This window comes from Triplophysa dalaica, chromosome 12 (genome assembly GCF_015846415.1).
Source record: "Triplophysa dalaica isolate WHDGS20190420 chromosome 12, ASM1584641v1, whole genome shotgun sequence".
NCBI lineage: Eukaryota > Metazoa > Chordata > Actinopteri > Cypriniformes > Nemacheilidae > Triplophysa > Triplophysa dalaica.
The window spans coordinates 18,073,043-18,088,785 of record NC_079553.1 but is presented as its reverse complement, the minus strand read 5'-3'; the positions used below and the strand labels follow the sequence as shown (position 1 = coordinate 18,088,785).

Here is a 15,743-nt window from a genome sequence, read left to right as displayed (position 1 = left end):
TTGATTTCAGTTGAATTACATTTTTGCTTACTGTTGCTTAGGTTAGGTGATTGTCCAAATCATTTTTGGTGGTTACTTGAAAGCAATTCATTGTTTGTGTAGTCTGTTTATTTAAAAACATTAAAATACTTAAGTTTTTGCAATGCTTCTGAGGCTGCAGGAAATGGATAAGTGTTGAGTAAATTTTGAGACCGGTGACCATCAGCTCATTGTTTCTCAATATCCGATCTGTAAAATGGAAGTTGATTTGTTATACATCTAGGCTTGTTTTGCTCCAACCTTCATTATTTGTCGTCTTTCTGTCAGTTCAGGATTAGAATAAAGGACTCAATTATCCATCAGTAATTGAGCTGCTTAATGCAGTTACCGTATAATTGCTTAATTGGACCATTTCAAGAATGTTTTTAAACACACATATGCACTCTAAATGACTTGCCCAACAGCACACAAATCTAGTATTAGCTTAAAAGTTCATTTTAGCTGGGACCATAAAGGTCATGAATTGGTCTACGAATTGGTCATTTGTTGGAGCGTGTTGTGGTGTCACTAGACCCCTATTGGATATAATTTCTTGTTTTCCTCTAATTTACACAAAGAAAGAGAAATAATGAAAATTTAACAAACTTGTTTCACAGTAAGTTTGACAGATCACAAGTTGAAAGACTATATATGCTGTAACATGCTCATTCTTTTAAACTTAATACTCTGTGCTAAACTCCATACCACTTTGCAACCAACTGAATTATTGTTTATGCCTGTTATTGCTTGTAGTTATTGCTAATAGATTGATTAATTGGCTTGGAGAAATAATCAAATCTTTATTGTTTGATTATGACTAGGGTGTCTTTGCGTTTTCTGTCGCCAATCTTTATTTTTATCTTTGTATCCAACTGACTTTTCTCCAGTTGCTATTTTTGTCCCCCCACCCCATTCTGGCATGTCAAGCACTATGTGTAGAACTGCCTTTCAGAAGCCTGGGTAACTCTTTTAAAGATAGATTTAACTGCAAGTAACCTACTGGGTTCAGGGTAACTGCAGGAATACTTCACAAGCTGTCTTGTCTGTGCACCCACCCATTGGAGACCTAAGAAAAAAGCCACATCGTAATTCTTAGCCCATAGGACACCTGAACATATCATAGCAGCAGAGACAACATGAATGAACCAATAGAGTTTGGACTGAAAAAAGTTTGTAAGAGGCTCCTCGCCCTTTGCCCCTTTCACTCAGACCGGCTTTTATTGTTTGTTTGCTCACCAGTTTTCAGTCTAAAGTCTGAAACCTTACCATTTTGCCATGTGATATTTGACATTAGTGGCTGAGCATTAGAACTTGGTTTTGGTGTTGTGTGGAACTATTCCAAAATGCAGAATCCAGGCATACAAACAAAATTCACTCTATAACACAGAATGTCACAAAATTCTGCAAAGGTTTTTTAAACCCATTATAACTCATTGCAAGCAATAAGAAACATTGCTGTGTCTGCGTCAACGCCACCTTTTTTAACATAACATGAAACCAGTAGTACGGTGCAGAAAACTGTCTTAAATATATAACGAACCTACTGGTGTTCCAGATGGCAGTGTTCTAAACGTTATGTGAATAAATATGATCAAAAATAGTAATTTTAAGATACGTAAAGTTGCACTGGAAATATGTCATAATAAACACTGGTATTAACTGGATAAAGATGTATGCAGACACAGATGTTTCTCTGTAGGGAGAGTTATTGTGAATCGAAATGGAGCCGACTTTAAGCTAGCATGTAGATATGCTTTTTTACCACTACAACCGAATGCTGAGTCAACGGTTTACGTCTGTAACGATAGATTTTTATTTCACTCTGCTTGAAGGAAAGTGTGCTTTTTAATTTCTTTCAAAAATTCAGGATATAATGAAAACATTTTTTGTACCATTGAAGTTTCTACCATTTAATTCCCAGTGAAATAAATAATTACAATGGCTATTTTTTCATGAAATATTGCTACGTTTATTGTTAATAGTTTATCAATGTGGGTCATTGTAAAAATGATCGCCACTTTCGGTTCACGGGGACTTTAAACATTGAGAACCATTTTAATCATACAGGTGCCAGTACACACTAAGTGGCCCTTATAAAGAACAAGTGCATCAGGTTGCAGGACAGGGTAGGAAAGTGTTTACCTATTGTCATATTTTTACAGATTTAGGAGAAAAAATATAGAAACGGCTTCATGGTCATTTGCTCTCCCTCTCCCACTGGATAAATCCGGGGCTTGAATCAGAACAAAAACATGTTTTTGTTTACCAGATTCACACACAGCGTACCCACAAGACCAAAGCAGCCATTCTACCCCATCCATCCAACAACCTCACTCAATCAACCCCTTAGCTCACACAATCTGATACAGCCAGCTCCATCACTAAAGCCATGTTAAACATTGAGGTGACCATTTTCTGGCTCATTCCCAATATTCAGTTACCTTTCGCTTTTGCTAGGTTATTTACCGTTTTCTCTTGTCTGTGTTTGTGTCTCACATCCTGACTCATTCTGACATCACTCTTGCTCTCCTCTTTCCAAGAAGGAAAGTAAACAATGTGACTAGGCCAGCCTAGTCCTCACTCTGTGTCAACATCCACCTTCACAGGAGCAAGTGGCTCTTTACTCAAGGGGCACTTAATTAGTGCTGGTCACTTTAGATTAGATGCTCCGGTGTTAACGGGAGCTTGCAGTTGCTTCGAGCTGTGAAGGTGCAGCCTCACATTGGGAGTTCGGACCGTAAGCCCCTTTGGGTTGTGCAGCCAGTGTTTCTAACGTAGGAGGGGAGGAGTCTGGCATTGTGCATGGCAGCGGTTGGCATGTATGCATTAGGTTGAGCAGCAGTAAAATCCATTGGTGTTTGCAAGAGTTTGTATTTTTTTAAATAAAATCCAGGACGTGCTACATTTTCTAAGCAGGTTTGTGTAGTGATTGGGTGATATGGCTACATCTTAAAAATGTCCTTCTGGTCCGTTCCACGATCCACTGGCTGGATTATAAACTGTGAAATTAAATGTTTTGTGTGAATTTCGAACACTTCAAATTTTGAGTAAGATAAGTCTTTACCTCTATGTTATTGTTTTATCGAGCCTGTAAGTTAGCAGTGTATCAGGCTTCAATTCTCTAAACATTGGCATACTATCAGCCAGTACTCAAAACATACTGGTCAACCAAGCACTGGTTTCATGCTTTGGTTAGTTGTTTGAATATACAGCGTAATGACAGGAGTGGGCTTGTTTTAGTTTCGCCTGTTGCTGGCCTGCATACATCTATAGCTAATGATGTATTTTGAGGTGGGAGATTTATTTATTTTTAATGCGCTGTACTAGCTCTCATTTTACCAGTGTCACTGTTTGAGGTGTCGACCCAGATGGCTTTTTATTAATAGTGAAGACTGACTCAGCTATGGGGGCCTGACTGTTTAAAGTCCTCTGTAGGAGTGTTTGGGGTTTGGCTGCCAGGTTGGACAGGGTTATCGCACAACACGGTTAGAGGTGTTGAACTTCATTGAAAGGTTGAAAGTCTTGCACTACCCCTGCGGAGGACGGTGTCCTCTTGCAAATGAGGCGGTTCAGAGAACCGAGTGGAAGTTTTCTTTAGTTTGATGACCTGTGGGATTGTAGTTGGAAGCACAGGCTCATTCAGTTCTTAAAAATAATCCTTTAAATAAATTATTATTTCTGTAACTTTAAATTGGTAAGACACAAGTATAACCCAACCCCACTGCCCTCACATTTTGTGAATAAAACATTGCACTAGTTTGGCGAGTGGGCTAAAGGAAATAGCGGAAAGTTGACAACTGCAAGAGAGATGACAAAACAATGATGTCCATCATTTCATACAAAAAAAGAAGAATTGCATGAACCTACCAGAATGTGTTTAACATCTAGAGTTGAATCTTTAAATCGCATTAGATTGGGATCACCAATGCATGCTGGGAGATGTACCTCTGTGATTTCTTTAATCATTTTAAGATAGTTTTGGCCACTGTTTTTAAGAACTGTACAGTCTGTAATATATATATACTTTAATTTCTGTATTTCTCACAGGTTCTGTAAGGGTTGTGTCCTGCACCCTTGATAACCTGCTTGCATGAACCCATGCTCATGGTTGAGCAGCATAGGCCTGTTTTTAGTTACACCCGTCCCTCAGGGTCCGGATTGCATGAAAGACTGAGGTCCTGTGGTGTGTGGCATGACATCCCTGTGACCTGCCATCTGCGGGCACAGTCGCACATCAGACAGCGGTCATTGCTTCTATGTTCTTTATGTTCACAATGTCCTTTTTTCATAAATGGCATTTGTTTTTGACACACTGTGAAGTGTTTGGTGTTCATGGAATAAAGACTTCCTGTATAATAAGGTTAAGTTTTAGATCTTTGCCAATATTTGCATGCATATAGAATAACTTTGAATGTGTGATTTTAAAGATGCCTTCATAATTTTAATAAGACGTTTATATGGGATACATTTCTTTTCTGTTGAGCAATTATATCTTTCAATGTAAGGCCTACCATGGCGTGTCCAACTTTGGCTCAGTAGCACCAGCATTCCCACTACCCTAACAGGGAATAAGATAGGGGGTCAATACGGACTTTGGAGGGGTTAGGTTTGGGAGGAGGGCCGTTCAGCTGTTCTCATGCGCACACCACCATCCTCTTCCTGTGCCTTAGAGACAGGGAATAGGCTGGTCTGTTGCCATGGCGACATGGTGATTGGCAGCTGGCAGCTGTGTTTGGTCAGCTGTGGGGATGCGAAGTGAAGTGTGGGGGGTCTCGTGGTCGGTGCATGGTTAATTGCAGCAGATGATTACTTCATCCACCACCTGATATATTTAACTGCTGGGATGGACACTTGGCGTATGTGACAATAAATACTAGCCGGGCACCTGTGTGTCTGTGGATGTTGTATTTTATTAATATTCGTTCCCATCGGGGACAGCGTTTATGCCAGTGCTGTGGCCAGATCAGTGCGAGGGGGGAACAGAAAGAGGTAACAGGCAGAGAAAGGGAGGGTGAGCGGCATTGTGGGAAGGGTTGCTGATACAGCACAAGCTACCAGGTTTATTTATAGAGACCTCGCCGCCCAGCCCTTGGATACCGGCAGCCAATCAGGAGGAAGAGAGCGAAGGGGCCTCAGCCAATCAGAGCGCAGGAAGGGGGGTGTCACACTCAGGAAGTTCTCAATGTGTTCGTTTCAGCATTTAAAGGCACAGTGTGACTTTTTTTTTCTTGGTGCTCAGCAGATAGCTGTCTTTGATGCCAAAGATGGAAATCAATAAAACACTTGAAATCTGATTTATTATAGTAAGGTTGAAATTTCTCTTGGTTGTTTTTTGTGCAGTTTTACTGTTGCTAGAGCACAAAGCAGATGATGCTCTTTGACAGCTTATCAACCAGTTGCTTTCAGGCATTAGGTGGGTCTCGCAATATGTCATGTGAGAATTGATCAAGCCGTCGTCTTCATTCCAAACCGAAATCAACCAGTTTGGGATGAATCACATATGTAATGCTCTGTATATCCAAGCAGCCTTCCTGTCAGCGAGTTGATGCTGGGACTCCTCCTATGGGCATGTAACGGCAACGCTTGCCGTCACTCTGTGAAATTGATGGCGGTCAGATGTGTCGTTATGCACTTTGTTTAAGCTACGGCCATTGATCGCGGGGCTATTTCAAGTTGTAATGTGTCATTGATAAATTTCACCCCTATTACTCCTCACCTGTCAACCTGTGAAAGTGGCAATAAAAGCATTTGCTGTGGGATATCTCATCCATTTCATATCCTCCCGTTAGACTTGTACATCCTCGCTTCCGCACTCAGCAATCTCACTTAATTAACGCATTCTTGGCCTCGCCTGTTCTCAAAATGTCTGATATTTCCTTTTTACATTATGACTGTGAGCGGGTTTGTGGATTATAGAGGATTTTCATAAAAATGCCTCTCGTAGTTAAAATTTCACTCCAACAAATTTAGAACCATTCATAGTTTGTAGTTTAGCATCCAGATCCTTAAGATCATGACGATTTTTTGGTATTAATACAAAATGCAAAATAGTATATATAAATTTGGGAATGTTTGTTGTAGTGCAAGTTTAATATTGGCATATTTTAATAAAAGCAAATCATTGTATTACAGTCTGTAATCTACAGAAATTAATTGATAAATTAGAACAAAAACTTGATGCATATGGTACTTTTACAAAAAATTGTAAGTGCATAAAATATGACATGCTTTTAATTTGTGCACCTATTTACTTAAAATGTTGGCATCCACCTGGCGTGAATAAGGTCAGCAAAATGTGCACCTTCTATGCTGCATTTTCTTGGCCAACAAGTGGCAGCACTGGACCATGGAGAGCTCTGCTTGTGTTCCGGTCACTCCCATTTCCCCACACTGAGGTTTTAGTTTGCAGTGTCAAACTCTGTTTTTCTGTTTGTCTTACAGTGACCTGCTGAACACTGATTTCTAGTTTTTGCATATTAACAGCCCATAGCTGTTGGGAAAATACACAGATAATTATTCTGAATTTCAAACTCTTCTCAGGGCATTGAAGGTGTATAGCACTGAACTTCCTCAGTCTTACCTGAAAAAATGTGAAGATTTCTTCAGTGAAATGCTTCTGTGACAGTACTTTTCTTGGTGTTTATGATATGTAGCAATGTTATTCTTTAACCTTCTTTCTTACCCCTTTTCTCTGTGAAGGTGGAAGCAGCTCAGGATGCAAGCCCCCCTCCTCTACCCTCTGCCAGCCTGCCGCCTTGGGCTTCTCCCCCGCTGAGCCAACCATGTCGAGCCAGCACAGCCACCCCTCCTTTAGTAACATCCACTCCATGGCCGACCAGCAGCAGGTATCACCTACAACTAAACCATAACATAAACATTTACCAGTGTGTAAAATGGGATTTTGTACAGAAATACTATGCACTACCAAAACTATGATCTTAGGTTCCAATCCCAGGAAACCCACATAGTAAAACCACAGATTTTTGTGCTTCGTGTCTTCTAATCAATGTTGTTGTGTTGGTGCAGGTGCTGTCAGATATGACCATCCTGCAGAGGAGGATTCCACCCAGTTTTCGAGATCCCGCCAGCGCCCCGCTACGAAAACTCTCTGTCGATCTCATCAAGACATACAAGCACATCAATGAGGTGAGCTGTTATTATTATACAAATTCCCCTTCCGACGGTTCGGTGTGGTCACACCTTTTGAGATTAGATCGCTAGTATAGTATAGAGCAGTCCTTACAAACTCAAGGACACCCCCCACCCCAACTCTCATCCGATAACTTATAAAATATGTTTATCACATCATTCATTTGAAAGTTGTTATTTAGAAATGTTGTGAATGTTTAAGAAAAAAATGTATGGCATAAAATTGCATCAAATCCACTAATGCATGTTATATACTCTTCAGGTGTATTACACGAAAAAGAAACGGCGAGCCCAGCAGGTTCCCCCTGAGGACTCCAGCACCAAAAAAGAGCGCAAGGTGTACAACGACGGCTACGACGACGACAACTATGATTATATTGTGAAAAACGGAGAGAAGTGGCTGGACCGCTACGAGATAGACTCACTTATCGGCAAGGGCTCCTTCGGACAGGTTAGCCTATTTTGAGGAATGAATTGACAAAAAGGCTGTAGTACAGAAGGAAAAGCGTTTGTTATGTTAAATGAAGAGTCTGTTTCTAAAAAGGCTGGTTCATTTTTAAGAAAATAAAGTGATACTTCAACTTTGTGTTATTGAAGCGCTGATGATTCTGATTCTTTATTTGTAGGTGGTGAAAGCCTATGACCACCACGAGCAGGAGTGGGTGGCAATTAAGATCATCAAGAACAAGAAAGCCTTCCTGAACCAGGCCCAGATTGAGCTGCGGCTTCTTGAGCTCATGAACAAACACGACACAGAGATGAAGTACTACATAGGTAAAAACTGAACATATACAGGTTTAGACTGTCACAAAAAATGAAGAGTTACAGTTCAGTGAGTGAGTCAAATGTTAATTCAGTAAGAATTCAGACTGATTCATTCTGTGAATAAGTCACTTCACAGTTTTTCTGTGACTCATGTGCGAGTCATCAAGACCGGCTCATTTGCTCTTGAATCTGACTATACCAGTCACTCTGTTATTGTGTGCAAGCTGCATCAACAACATAACAGAAAGATTGATTATTTCAATTTTTTTTGTCATCAGATTCAGTGTAGATAGTATGAACTTTATAGAGCTGATGTACATCATAAAAATAGCTGGTTACAGCATTTTAGATTCATTTTTAAGGGAACTTGTTCTTGACTCCCATCAAACATGCGTGTATGCATACTTAGATTTCACACTTATTTGACTCAAATCTTTAATAAATGTCATTGTTCTAAAACATATTTTTTTGCTTTGTTTCCCTTCAGTCCACTTAAAGAGGCACTTCATGTTCCGTAACCACCTGTGCCTGGTTTTTGAGCTCCTCTCCTACAACCTGTACGACCTCCTGCGCAACACCAACTTCCGCGGCGTCTCGCTCAACCTGACGCGCAAGTTCGCTCAGCAGCTGTGCACGGCATTGCTCTTCCTGGCCACGCCCGAGCTCAGCATCATCCACTGCGACCTCAAGCCCGAGAATATCCTCCTGTGCAACCCCAAGCGCAGTGCCATCAAGATTGTGGACTTTGGCAGTTCCTGTCAGCTAGGACAAAGGGTGAGACTGCGTCTCAGGCCTATTGGCTTCCGTATATGTTACCGGCAGGCTGAGATGAGGTCGCACTCGGTAGTTAACTAGCGCAGATTTCTGAAAAATCACACTCTTTATGGCACGGCTGATGTGAAAGGGAGATGCTGTGGTGGTAACGCGGAGTTTGTTTTATGTGTTTGTAAGGAAGAGGGAATATATAGTGTTTTAGTTAGGTGCATTCATGGCACATTTTAGAGGACTTTCCCAGGGCTGAAATAGGTTTTACTGCTTAAGAATAGATTTCCAGTGGTGGTGCTGCACCCTCCTTAACTTGCAGTTTCTGCTGCCCCCTAGTGGAGAAAAAGTAGAAATATGTTTAGTTACTGTGCAAATTCAACTTGATTGAAAATTGTGTGAACTGCATGTCTTATCTGTTTCTTCGTCCTCTCTAACCCCATGCAGATTTACCAGTACATCCAGAGTCGGTTTTACCGGTCGCCAGAGGTGTTGCTGGGCATGCCGTATGACTTGGCTATAGACATGTGGTCGCTGGGCTGTATCCTGGTGGAGATGCACACGGGCGAGCCGCTCTTTAGTGGCTCCAATGAGGTAAAGTTTATACCTTTGCATTATAAAAAAACAGAAGAGAGCACATGTATTTTAGCTAGGTTTGTTGCCAATTACCCATTATTCTCCTTAAAAACATTGTAGTAAATGTCTTGTAGCAGAAAGCTCTCAAGATGCTTATTATTCATTGGTCTGATGTGTGACAAAAGTTGCACTACTGTAAATATAACCTGACAAAGCAAGTTAAGATAGCAATAATGTAGCCACTACAAGAAAATAAGTTTTAATCTAAGTCACTGATATTTGTCATTAAAGCAAATCCATACTTGCTGCCAGGTCAGTCAGATTGGGATCTTGCCCTGACACTTTATGTCTCCCTCAGGTGGACCAGATGAATAAAATAGTAGAAGTGCTGGGGGTCCCGCCCAACCATATGCTGGATCAGGCCCCTAAAGCACGCAAGTACTTCGACAAGCTGTCCGACGGCCTCTGGACCGTCAAGAAGAACAAGGATATAAAGAAGGTACTTTATCCTTCAGCCTCCGTGAGTAAAACTCTGTTCTACTTAATCTTGACCCTCCTCCCAAAGCCCTGCCCCCTCACACACTCCACCCAATACTCACCTTATCCTCACGGAGAGGGGAAGAGAGAAAGAAGAGTCCAAATGGAGGAGGGTGGATTAAAAATGTTGGGAAATCATAAAATATTTATTATTTTGAATCATAAAATAAGAAATTGCAACGCTACTATCTGCAAAACGGGGTATACCTGGGCCTTAATATGCATTTACACATTTGGAATAAGCTTTTATCCAAAGCAACTTCTAGTGCCTTCAAGGTATACATTTATCAGTTGTGTGTTCCCTGGAAATCGAACCCTTCACCTTGGCGTTGTCAGCGCTGTGATCTACCATTTAAGCAACGGGATTGCCCTCGAGCTAATTTGTGTTTGACAACAACCTCCTCCTCTCTCCGCTGACCCACCTCTTGGTCAATCAAACCTTCAACATCTGCTCTTCATCGACATCTCTGTCCTTTATCATAACCATCCTCATTATCAATATGAGCCCATTCAGCAGAGGTCTTGAATGTCCAGCAGACTGAATTTATTATAACTTGATATGATATTTAGTTTAATATTATGGCTTATAGGTGAAGAGATTCAGATATAAAAATTATCTCAAAAATAAATCCTCAATCACTGATGCAGTATTGTTAAATAATGTCAATATACTGTATTATTTTGTTAATGCTGTCTAACTGTAGCAAAGCCACTCACTGCCTGGTAAACACGGAGTGCTGAGTAGATCCAATGACCCTGTGTTTTCAATGAAGATAAGTAAAATATCTTGGTAAAGAGTCCGTGTTAAAGATGCAAAGGTGATAGCAGGTGGAGGGTACATTTCTGGATGAGGTCTCAGCACTTTGTTTTAAAATATTAGTGTCTGGCACCTCTTGCCAACTCATCCAGAGACTCAGCTCAAGAGGAAAAGCTTGACATTATTATTACAGTAAGATGAATATATGTTATGTCCTTATTTTAGTATTTATGGAGCAGGATTGAATGGTACATTTCCAGGTCAAGACCTGTGTGCTGATGTCATTACTTCCTCCAAACCACAACATATCTCAGCTTCAGTCCCCATTCACCTGCATTCATGAATGATTTTTTTAGGCTGATTAGTTTACTGTTAAAGTCAACATGAAATAAAAATTTACCTTTGTTTACTAACGTTCCTGGTTTTATTTGTGTCAGATAAATGATTGATTTTTTTATCTTTCTTCAAATATTCAAGCAATGTTTTTCTTTGATTTGTCCAGTCCTGTTTTGACTATCAAGTTAACAGACAATGACTTAAATTTTGTCCAATCCAGCTTTTATTCTTGTTAAATTACTTTTACATTAAGACGTAGATAAACTTCCCAATGATTGTGTAAACACCATTTCACGTTGGCTTTAAAGTATTTAGCTGATAATTATATATACCAATACTAGAACATTTATGCCATTATGTATGATATATGGTTAAAGCTAGTGTAATATCATGTTCTTAAACTCTTGGAGAAATGATGACTGATGCACGAGTAGTGATGTATTTGCGACTCATTCTTTCCCTTTCCTCTGTTTTCTCTGCTTACTCGTCGTTTCAGGAATATAAACCACCTGCCACACGACGACTGCACGAGATTCTGGGGGTGGAGACGGGAGGTCCAGGGGGGAGGCGAGCCGGAGAACAGGGCCACGCGCCCTGCGACTACCTGAAGTTCAAGGACCTGATCCTCCGCATGCTGGACTACGACCCCAAGACGCGCATCACGCCCTTTTACGCGCTGCAGCACAACTTCTTCAAGAAGACGACAGACGAGGGCACCAACACCAGCAGCTCCACCTCCACCAGCCCTGCCATGGACCACAGCCACTCCACCTCCACCACGAGCTCAGTCTCCAGCTCTGGTAAGTGGCGTTCACCATGGCAGCCCGTCACTAAAACCTGAAAGGATTGTTCATGTCATGAATTCTTTGTAATTGCAGGTGGATCAAGCGGTTCTTCCAACGATAACCGAAATTACCGGTACAGCAACCGGTACTACAACAGCGCAGTCACTCACACGGACTATGAGATGCAGAGCCCACAGGTGAGGTCGCCGACAACTACGTCACATGTTTTTTTGTCATTTAGAGAACCCAAGTTGACTTGTTTCTTGGTTTCTAGGCTCCGTCTCAACAACAGTTGCGCATCTGGCCCGGAGGGGACAGCAGCATGGGTCAGCTGTCCAACAGCAGCAGCGATTCATCTTACTCGCAGCTGATGCTGCACAAGCCGGCGGCCACGCAGCACTCGCGCCACTTCATAGGCAACATGGGGGGCATGATGGAGCCGCACCATCCCCACCCCATCTACGGCAGTCACCATAGCAACGGCAGACAGCTCCGGCAACAGCAGCAGCAGAACCAGCCGCAGGGCCAGACCTCGCAGGGCCAGCAGGGCCAGGCGCTGATGCCTGTCTCTTCCCCACAGATGCAGGACAGCATCGAGCTCAGCCTCACCCACCACCACCATCTGGGTCAGTCTTCCATCATGCAGCCACCCCCGTCGAGCTTGGACTCCAGTCAGTACGGCTCCTCCAACCTCCACTTGGGCCTCTCTGCCTTTCGGACTAGGACAGTCATGGCCCCCCAGCAACCCCCTTCCGCTTCCCAGCAACAGTTGCCACAGGCCCCAGCTTCCCAGGACAGCATGGTCGCTGCCTCCGGCTTGGGATACATCCCTCCATGCTATGCCGGCAGCAACAACAATAACAACCCGGCCCAGGGAAGCGTCGGAGTGGGGGGTATGCTCACCGGGGGGCCCCCGCCCAGAGGAGTCGGGGGAGCTGGGGGGCGGCCGGATTCCGAGGAATCCGCCATGATGGCAGTGTGCGGTAGTGGGAGTGGGAGCGGTCAGAGTGCAGCCAACTCTTGATAAATCTTGAACAAATTCCAAAAGCCATACGAAAATTTTAACGAAACAACACGACAGTGACAAAAACGCCACACACACACGACACAAAGTAGTCAGACATCAAACACACACACAGCCACACGCAACAGAACCGCAGAGAAAAACTTGTGAAATATCGTTTTCGTTTTGGTTTTGCATGGGGAGACGGTAGAGGGAGGGCACGAATGGAATGATTTTAAACTATTTTTATCCTTATTTTTTTGTTCTTGTTCATTTGTTTTTCTTTAATTGAAGGAGAAGCGCAGCAGGGAAAGTCGTTTTAACAGAAGGTTTCAGAAAGTTGGTTTTTACCGTTGTTATATTGTTATTTAATTTGATGTGCTTTGAGGTCAGGTTTGCAGCGAGAGATTTTTATTCGTTTTGTTTTTGTGAGGGAGAGCTTTAGATTTTTCGAAAAATTGAATGTGTTCATCAAGATGACAGCAGCAAGAGAGAGTTCCCTTCATTTTGTCTTGCCGTAATTGTACATTTTTAATTTATTAAGAATCACTACATGCAGGAACGAAATGGGAGAGGGCTGGAAAGCGGTCTTAACCGAGAGGTGGGGTTATTTATTCTATGTTTTATTTATACCGTTGTTTTATTTTACTGTTTGAGGGACGGATGACATTTATGCATAGACAACAACAAGCAAACAAAACTGGGTTTGAGTTTTTCCTTTTTCGTTTGTTTTTGCTTCATTTCGTTTGCTTCTCGAGTATCTCTCACTCACCCACGTGCAGCAGACATATACACACACAGAAACACATACACAGACACATTTTTGTTACTTTTTTTTACGTTTCCAATCTCTATTTCGCTTGACACACTGGCTTATATATCTCAAACTATGAAACAAGTCCTAAGAACGAAATAAAGCAAATGACAGAAACTCTTTTTAGTCACCACACAGTGAGAAAAACCAACTAACAACTAGAGGAGGAGGCTGAACTGTGAGCCGCTTTCACGAGGAGAGGGGGAACGTAACTCAACTTAACATACAGGAGGAAATGATACAGGAAAGTCTTGAAAAACATCAAAACATTTTGCCAGAAGGAAAACCAAAATGCTTCCCTGTTGTTCGTTTCAAAAAATAGTCTGCCTTCTCGCCATCTCACTAGACTCTCTCACCTCTCACTCTTTTGGTTTCGTCTCTATCTCTTGCTTTTCTAACCCCCTTTGTTTTGGACAGAAAACTATTAAAGCGTTAACACACGTTTGTATTAACTCTGGATATGCTAAGCCAAATCTTGCTGTAGCTCTCTCTCTCTCTCTCACTTTGTTTTCTTTCTCGCGCCATATTTCTGTTGGAAGAAAGAGTCTGGGGCGAGATTTAGCAGGAGGGTGGAACACTTCACTCTGAAGGGACATTTTCGTGTCCTCCTGACTGCAGCCCCTCCCACTCTGACTTCGCATCCTGCCTCTCATTTTCTTTTCTCTCCTGTCTTTAAACCCCTCCCACCACCACCTTCCTCCTTCACAACACTCTGTGAGTGCTGTTTGCCATCAAGTCAAAAAAAGTGAACTACTCTCGGCTGCTATCTCCACTCTCAACCATGTTCGGATTGCTGCTAAAGAAAACAGACAGATAAATAAATAAATGAATAAATAAATAAATAAAAATGAAAACTTTTTAACCCTCCTGCTTCAGAAAAATGAAAAATAAACCACTGCATCTCATGTATTTATTACTATTTAACAAGGAAAAAATGAGAAAAAAAGAATCTGTTTTCTGCTGTTTTTTGTTTGCTTTCTTTCTTGGTACAGGTTAAAGCTTGACATTTATATTATGTAACGGAAACATGGTATTAAACAAGTGCCTCGATTTATTGGTCAGCCACTGGACAGAAATGAACAGAAGACAATTCTAGGAGTTTGAACAAGGTTTATTAAATGTATAGCGAGAGAAAATTCAAGCCTCATGCAACTGTGTAGAAATCCACTACAATTCAGAATCATGTTAAACCTTCATATTGGAAGTAGGCTTCGGTATGACTGACCAATACCATTATATTTAATTAACTGCTGACATCTTCATTCATTGTAATCTGTGTACATAGCATTCATGCATCATCCAGATAAAGTTAAAGCAATGTTAGGGTGAAATGTCATTTTCAAGGTTAATTCTAATGACTGGGATTTGAACCTGCCACCTTTAAGGCCGCAGGACCTGCAAACTACCTTATTCTGCTCAGATCAGTGATGATGACTGCTGTCCTTTATGTTCTTAATAACCGGTCGAAACTTGTAACTGGCCGCACTGGCTTCTTTACTTTGTCATTTTTTTCAACATCATCCTTCATGAGAACATAATGTCTGAAGTATTATGATATCATCAGTTTTGGTTTCTCTATTAAAGGGAGAGTTGCCTCTGTAGGTCCTCTAATCTTGTTATGTCTAGACGACGTTGGTCACGGTATCGATTTGTTGCACTCACAATGCACTGTCAGAAAACGTGTCTGAGCACTGATAAACTTTGAAAACGCAGATGTTTCCGAGCTGCTTATAACACCAATACAGAACATTGTGTCTATTTAGTTGTTATTTAAGAATATAAGGGAATATATATATATATATATATATATATATATATATAACTGGAGGGGTCTCCGGGGATGATATTCAAAACAACATGTTGCTCTGTCACCCCTCAATAAATTTTGAAAAGCCTCACATAAAATACCTCTGTTCAACTGGAGGAGCATCTAACGGAACATTATGAAGCATTGCCTTTGCAATTTTAAGCTTTAAACATGATTTACGCACTGCAAATATCAGTAAGTCATGGAGTTTAACATAAACTCATCTAAATATGTAATGGAATTTCAGCTTGTTTTTATAAACTATAGCAAATGGTAAGAGTAAAATGGTTGAAATGACTTAAAAAAAAAATTAGAGTGAACTTAAACATTAATACAATGCAGAAAAGCATGCCTACTGGTTACATATATATATATATATATATATATATATATATACATATATGATTTCTCATCTACAAAACAAAACAAAAAGT

At 41.2% G+C, this 15,743-nt stretch overlaps 1 protein-coding gene across 3 annotated transcripts in view; it reads left to right on the top strand.

Moving 5' to 3' along the window:
• dyrk1b (dual-specificity tyrosine-(Y)-phosphorylation regulated kinase 1B) overlaps positions 1 to 15,229 on the top strand; it is a 37,558-nt gene extending 22,329 nt beyond the window's left edge. For 2 of the 3 annotated variants that reach the window (XM_056761924.1, XM_056761922.1), the window contains exons 2-11: positions 6,718 to 6,863; positions 7,045 to 7,164; positions 7,430 to 7,618; positions 7,794 to 7,941; positions 8,420 to 8,706; positions 9,142 to 9,288; positions 9,629 to 9,790; positions 11,397 to 11,700; positions 11,779 to 11,882; positions 11,960 to 15,229. In XM_056761924.1, the coding sequence (XP_056617902.1) occupies positions 6,801 to 6,863; positions 7,045 to 7,164; positions 7,430 to 7,618; positions 7,794 to 7,941; positions 8,420 to 8,706; positions 9,142 to 9,288; positions 9,629 to 9,790; positions 11,397 to 11,700; positions 11,779 to 11,882; positions 11,960 to 12,709 (2,274 nt within the window). In that variant the 5' untranslated portion in view covers positions 6,718 to 6,800 and the 3' untranslated portion in view covers positions 12,710 to 15,229. The remainder of the gene's footprint in view (positions 1 to 6,717; positions 6,864 to 7,044; positions 7,165 to 7,429; positions 7,619 to 7,793; positions 7,942 to 8,419; positions 8,707 to 9,141; positions 9,289 to 9,628; positions 9,791 to 11,396; positions 11,701 to 11,778; positions 11,883 to 11,959) is intronic. The other variant, XM_056761923.1, reaches the window with a different exon arrangement.
• The last annotated feature ends 514 nt before the right edge of the window (positions 15,230 to 15,743 follow it).